General features: G+C 38.2%; 1 protein-coding gene across 2 annotated transcripts in view; it reads right to left on the bottom strand.

Moving 5' to 3' along the window:
* Positions 1 to 23: 23 nt before the first annotated feature.
* Positions 24 to 7,648, bottom strand: part of kifap3b (kinesin-associated protein 3b) — a 34,391-nt gene continuing 26,766 nt past the window's right edge. For both annotated transcript variants that reach the window (XM_059502075.1, XM_059502076.1), the window contains exons 18-20: positions 7,004 to 7,169; positions 6,563 to 6,644; positions 24 to 1,279 (exon numbers count right to left, since the gene is read on the bottom strand). In XM_059502075.1, the coding sequence (XP_059358058.1) occupies positions 1,195 to 1,279; positions 6,563 to 6,644; positions 7,004 to 7,169 (333 nt within the window). In that variant the 3' untranslated portion in view covers positions 24 to 1,194. The remainder of the gene's footprint in view (positions 1,280 to 6,562; positions 6,645 to 7,003; positions 7,170 to 7,648) is intronic.

The following is a 7,648-nucleotide window of genomic DNA, read 5'->3' as shown; positions in this document are numbered from 1 at the left end:
TAAATTTCCACAAAACAGAGACAACTCATCAGTGCGTTGTTTTATTTCTTCTGTTCGCAGTTCATTTGTCAAACTCACAGGATCATTATAGCAGCAAAGGCCAAGATGTTAGGAGGCACATTTTGTGTCTGGAAATACAGAGCGGTCCTGAATTCACTGTGATAAATTAAAATTACAGTACTCTATAAATACAACTTAAAACTGAACAAACATGCTACATCTCAATCAGAAACATAACCAAATTAAAAAAACAGCATAAAATAGTACCAGAGGCAGCATTTAGCACTGTACTTAAAGTGTTATAAGACTCAACCATTTTCACAGCAATGAACCCTGGACATTATTAGGTAGTTAATTCATAAATATCTCTTAAGAGGAATAATGCCTTATATAAGCTAACAGACACAGTATATGGTTTTGTTATACATGACAATTAGTGCAAGATATTGAGACTAAAGTGAGTGATGCTACATCATTATGAAGCTGTTAATGCAGTTATGCAGTCAACTCTGGTTAATGAGAACAGGATAAATCGGTCAATCAGTAACAATTTAGCTGATTATAATTTAGTAAATATGAAGATGAGAACAGATTCATTCCAGTTCAATGAATATACTGTATACTATTAAAGTGCACTCCCTAAAACCTAAAAAAATATATTTAAATAAAAGACTATTTTGAAACTAAAATCTAACTTTAGTTATTAGTATGTCAGTTGTTTTACTGGTAGAAGCATGAAGCAAATTTAATTGTACCCTTTATGTCTCTCTAAGATCGCAGATTATAATGAAGTCAACTGAAGTCAACTGAACTACAGCACTTCATAATACCCTTCATAAATAATAATACATGATATAATATAATGTACACAAATAATCTGTTAAGCATGATTACACAATGCCCAACGACATATTTGCATACATTCAAACAATGAGAAAAGTCAATGTATAACTTAAACATTTGAATATAAAATAACATTTTACATATTTGAATGTACATGAACTACTGATCTTTTTGTTAATGAATAAATAAAAGTTAAGCATCACCAAGCATTTTACAGGGTCTCGCTATTAAACCTGCCTTTAAATCCAAGGGTGGGCTCACATTTTCAGGAAGAGATTGGTGGGTTTGAGCGTTTTCAAGGAGATAAATGTGGTCTTGTACTGAGCGGTGAGATGGCGTTATGCAGCAGCTCTATCTGGTGGATCCGTAGCCGTGGAAGAACGGCTCGTCAGGACGAAAGCCGTAGGCAGTGGCAGGACGGCCGTCGGCTCCATTGCTGAAGAAAGACATGAATCAAGTGAGCATAAATTCTGTTGATCGTGTTACCTCCGTTACTGTTAACATGTTACCTCTAAGAAGCACTAGATGGCCTTCTACCCTTTATATATATATATATATATATATATATATATATATATATATATATATATATATATACACAGATGTAATATACTATATACTCTACCTAGTTTAAATATACTATATTTTACATATTTTATAATTTAATATAAAATATATACACATATATCATTATTTTCTACTGCTGTACAAACTATTATTGCTTAAATATTTTTTTGTTGTTGTTGAAAAAAGTCTGTAAAAAGTGAAAAAAGTATGTGAAAAAAAGTATTTTCTTACATACTCAGATATGTTATGATTTTTTTTTTTTTTTTTTTTTTTTTATCAATTTCTGTGGTAGTGGTCCAAGCACACTGGACACATTTCATAACCTGACATCAATAACAATTAGTCATTAACATTGTTAAATAAGACGTGAACACAAAGAATATAATAATGCACTAAGATTAAACAAAAAAAAGAGTCAACCAACAATTGGTTTTGTTGGTTGATTCTTGTTCTGTGATCTCCTGCTGAAGAATAATGTGATAGTGCATTAATTTATAACATTCTGAAAAATATTTATGAGTATAAAATGAAAACGGCAAGCTTCCTTAAAAATGTTTACCTGCTGTCCACGATAGCACAATATGGTCTGCGCTGCATGCTGTCTCACATAAGACTGCCAAATGCTTATATTTCAATTCAGTGGGCATCACATGCCAGTGTAAGCATGAGCTCTTTATACTAGTTTAACATACTGCATATTATTGGCCATTGACAGTGTACAAATACTGACTGTGGCATGTATTAAACATCCAAAATATTTGTTACATTATTCATGTAAATCTGATGAATTAGTATTAAAACACAGAAACAAACTAAGATTTAACAGTGCAGAAGTGAGATTTAAACAGTAGAGATGTGACACAGAGCCAAAAAAGTTCTGTGGTTCTAGAAACAAATTGGCGGTTGGCTCTGTCTGCCTCCCTCTAAACCAACAGGTTCAAGCCTACAGCTTTTAAATTATGAGCTGTTTGCTTTGCCACTATGTGCCCACATTACGTTGTGTTGTTTTTAGCCTCATATGACCCCCAGTAATCAAACACAGCTCCTCTTAGCACCCCGACTCACACACTCTGCTGTCTAAAATATGTCTTTTTCCTGTTGGTCTGCCAGATCTGTCAGGCTGAATTTGAACTGAGGGTAAGAGGGATTCATGTGCAGGTCGGCGCCACCTGTAGGTGCTCCGAGCCTCTGTTTTTGACTCCAACACCTAAATTTTACCTCAGCACTTGGCCTTTCCTTGAAATCAAGTTCTTTAACAAGAAATACAGGCTCCCAGAGTTTGGGATAATCATCTACAGAGGAAGAGCTTTTATTGCGCTGTGAATTTATGGCTGCGAGTTATCAAGAGTTAATTTCGTACTTCAACTCGGTATTATCACGTCATTAATTACGAGATGATATTAATGCCCGAAAATGACACGATGACCCCATTCTGATAAGAAAATTCATATTAATGGGAATTTATTCTGCGATTTATCTTCACGACTGACCTGGCCTGTGATCTATGGCGAACACATTCCTGTCCAATTATGAGGCAGCCTGTCACCTCTTTCTGCACAGGGCTTGAAAACAGGGCAATAAAAGCTGAGTGGGGATGGGATTGACAGCTCATAGGGAGCCAGGTCAGCCCTGACGTTCTGGGAGGGGAAACGGCCAAAGGTGCTCATAAAAAAGACCCTTTTAACCAGACATTGTTTCATAGCTCAGAAGAGTGTGTTTGCACAGGAAACAGGTCTCGGCTCTTTTATAAAAGGACGTTTCTCCTCCTTTTTTCCCAAGTTGTTCTCCAGCCCGTGCTTTGATCTCCCGTTCCTGTCACTTCTCCGGTTACATGCCCTACCTTGGCTGTGTCAAATCAACAGCTCCCCCTTTCTTCCCCTTCCTTTGCCTGATTGCGTCTCCACATCCCTGTTTTCTATTTTCCTCCTGCGTTCTCGTCCAAGCTCCCCAAGGCTTTATAGGGACACACAACGCAGCGCACACGGCTTGAATAAAGGCAGATTTGTCAGTCTGTTGCGTGCACACAAAAGACACACACAGAGAACTGGTTTTCCTCGGGGGACATTAGAAGCCCATCTCTAGACAGTGTGTCCCGCTCACGCTCAGCCTCAGACCGACCGGTTTTACCTCGAATCAGCACCTCATCAGCACCTCATCTCTCTTCATTCTCTAGCTCTAGGGGTGGGAATCAATAGGATCTGGTGTATCTAGGACACAGTGCGTTAATAATGTGTACAGTTATCAAAATATATTGTGATCTTATACTTGCTTGTTTCTCTTTCGTCAGTTCTGGATTTGTATTTTGAACAATCACCACAAAAATCCCAAAGAATTCTGTATTATAGACTATATATATATATTTTACACATACACTTTACATTATTCAATCATACATTACAACACTGATCTGGCCAATCTGATAAATTCTGATAAATTTCCATGATTAAACAGGCATAATTGGCTTCAAAGCACGCTAATGACATTTATTTATACATAAATTAAAGAACTAAACTATCAATAAATGTGTTACAAAACAATCTTATGTACAGTACATCACTGCCTGAATATACATGGGAATCTCAAGTTAATCAAATACCTGTCTCTCAGGTTGGCTCGTGAAGTAAACCACTCCAAAAAGGCCTACGTTCACACACATCATTTCACAAGCGTCTTAAGTAAAGACTGAAACTCTATTTGATTATTATGGTAACCTCTGTCACTCAGAGCTGCCCACTCAAATTAAACCATTCATCCCAGGACCCTAATGTTGCCCCCAACCCTCTGTGTATATTTGAAATGTATCGCTTTACAAAGAGCCGCTGGAGAACTCGACCCTCCATCTGGATCCCAGCTTCTATCCTCACCCACATGACAGCCCAGCGGCACTCAGCGCCCCCAGACGTCAGTCTGCGAAGTGCCCAAATCCCCACCCAGCCAAAACAAACAGGCCAACGAGCAGCGCATTCTCCATACAAAGCACACGGCGCATAATAAACACGTCCAGTGGAACAGATTGCAAGTACACACTATTAGGGCAAGTTTAGACCACAAGAGCTACATATCGAACACAAGTGGGGAACAATTTCATCACAGATCAGCTCTCTGGCAAACTTAAAAGAGTCAACTAGCACTAGTTTTGATGGAGAGGTGAAATGTTATTTCATCTGTACTCGTGTGTGTGTGTGTGTGTGTGTGTGTGTGTGTGTTTGTAGAGGAATGTGGATGATATATTTGGCTGCATGGAACTTAAAAGGCAAGTTTATTTTTGGCCCAAAAGAGTATCATTGACAGAGAGAACGTCAGACAAGAGGGATATTGCCTGGCGCTTTGTTAAACAGCTGTAATCATACTGTCCAAACGATTAAAAGACAATTACAAAGCTAAAGATGTTTAATGTAGATGATTTAACAACGCTGTTTTATGAAGACCCAAAAACAAAACAGGTGTGAGATAACAAATACAGTAACAATGACCTGATGGTCTATGGCAGCGGTTCTCAATTCCAGTCCTCGCGCCCCCCTGCTCTGCACATTTTTTATATCTTTCTTATCGCTTCAGATGTTTGTTCTATTCGAACGTAAGTGCCCTGTGAAGTGGACTTCACAGGATATTCCACCATGATTCCAATTCCAAGTGAAAGTATATGTTCCATTTAAAGGGTATTGAAGTGTGAGAGACATAAATTTAAATAGTATTTATTTACAGAGGTATATGATGTCACACTTGTCCATGTGTGAAGAGGTTGCACAGTGCAAATCTGTGAATGAATGTTCCGAAGTGAAGGAAACTTCAACAGATTTCCCCTGCTCAGGGAGTAGGGAGCAATGAACACTGTGTAGAGACCATGTCAATGGAAACACAGTTGATGCACGGAGCTCACTTCTAACAATCTGATTATCTGAATCAGGTGTGTTAACAAAGAGAGACATGCAAAATGTGCAGAGCTAGGGGTTGCAAGGACTGCAATTGAGAACTTCTGGTGTAGGGCCTGTGCGACAAACAGATTGGCACGTAATTTTCAATGTTCTACGTGTTTGAGTTATTATGCCTTGAAAATGAAGATGACTTGTAAGAGTGCTGGAAGCATCAGTGAGAAAGGACCAATGTTGTGAACAAATCAGTTGTGTTCCATATGCCAATGTTTTCTAGCAAAAGTGTTATTTTATGGCTATTATGGAGTTTTGGTCTTTTTTAAGAATAACCTTTAACAAAAAGAACAAATATATTTCATTTTGTCCCCTGAAGGTCAATTTTCTAAATAACAGTTTTCTGAACGGTTTCTTCATAATCAGTTTTACATGACCATTTTTGACTTCTTTCTGAACCATAGAAATAAAGTTAAAGAACTTGATCAAAACTTAAAGAAATAAGTACCCAAATGTCTATCCAAATTTGTATGACTTTCATTTTTTTGTGCAACATAAAAGAAGATATTTTGAGAAATGTAAATAAATCTCAATTTTTTGTCAATGAGCTCCAATGTTGTTCCCAACATTCTTCTGTGTTCCACAGAAGAAGAAAAAGAAGAAAGTCACGCAGGTTTGAAAAGACATGAGGACAAGTGATTAATGTATAAATAAATTTAATTTTGAGATGAAGTATCCCTTTAAGATTCTTTATATAAATAAGCCCCATTATGATTGGGTGTCTTCGTCATAAGACATTAATATGTAAGCCATATGTTAACCTGCTCATGGATGTGACATCATTCATTTGATATGATTAATTATTGATATGTTTCCATGATATGAACCTAACAATTAATGTGGTAGTTCACAGTTCAGACTGCTATAGCACTATTCTTATTTGTCAGTTTTTGGTCAAAACTGAGATAAATAATTATTAGTACTGTCAATTCAATAAGTTAATTCACTGAGATTAATTATAGAAAACATTTGATTAAAAAATGAAATACAAAGTACTCAAGTTAAAAGTACAAAATACTTTTAACTCGACAAGGCGAAACAAAATAGGTTACTCACAACACAATTAGTTTTAGGATTTTCTTAGTTAAAATTTTTTTTATATCATGTTAATAATTTTATTTTAAATTGCCAGCCCTATCAAGTAACAAAATACATTATAAAGAGTTTTTATTACATATGTATTTAATGCAAGGGAATGCTGATGAGGGTAACAGCTGCTCACTCACCATGCGTTGAAGTCTCCATTCTGAGAGTGGAACTGGCTGTAGAAGTCTGGACTGAGGCCTGGCTCTGGGGCCATCATACCGTCTGCGGACACACACACACACAGAGAGAGAGAGAGTATATAGAGTAAACTAACATTCGAGACAGCGACCCAGCAGAGCCACTTCCACCAGCAGCTCTCCTCATTTATCTTCCTGACAACCTCTCACTACGACAAGCCTTTGATGACACCAACTGGACGGACGATCAAGCCAGTATACAGCATCACAATCCCCATGCAAAAATCTGGAAATCTAAATGTAAGGTTTTTAACTTTCTGTGTCTGTCAAGTTGTGGCACAGGATATCAATCAAGTTGTGTTAACTTAGAAGACAAGAAAACACGGACTTTCTTTGGTGGTCTCATCCATGAGGGGTGTTTGGGGTGTATGTGTGTTTTCAAACCAGTGCTGTAGAAGAGATCGGGCTGCTCCAGAGCATCCGGATCATCTCCGTACAGGTAGGGCTCGGCATCCTCCATCTGTCTGCTTTCTACCATCTCCAGCCACTGCGAGTTATGCCAGCGAAACTTCTCGCTTTGGATCTTCTTCCCCCACTCTTCATCATACTCCTTTGCAGAACACACACAAACATGTCTATTTATTCGCCTGAGATGTGTTACTACCCTCTAACTTAAATTATACGACACAGCTGTGCAAATTTCATGTTGTAAAGAAAAACGCGCTGCCACTCTGTATCTCAGTGCCAGCTCTACTTGAACTCCACAAAATATATTTCCAGTGGATTTTTGAGTGAGAGGGTCCCAAACACCATCATGTCTGGCAATCTACCATTTACCATTGCGCGGACTTCTAACACCGTCCGGACCCTCCGCAGCAGATATATTTCATACCACAATGAGGGCTTCTGTCTGAGCAGGGTTTTCCCTATAGGCAGATGCTGATGGTGCCACGGAGAAACAGAGCTCTGGTTGAATCCAGTGAAGTCATTGATTAAAGGTGCCGAGCCCACAGATTGGGTGGAGTGCCACACACAACACACACCTCGCCCACAGCCGTACGCTTTCTGCTCGGCCTGCACTTCTTGGCG

The sequence above is a fragment of the Carassius carassius genome, chromosome 20, assembly GCF_963082965.1.
Source record: "Carassius carassius chromosome 20, fCarCar2.1, whole genome shotgun sequence".
In the NCBI taxonomy this organism is placed as follows: Eukaryota; Metazoa; Chordata; class Actinopteri; order Cypriniformes; family Cyprinidae; genus Carassius; species Carassius carassius.
This window is presented reverse-complemented; position numbering and strand designations above follow the sequence as displayed.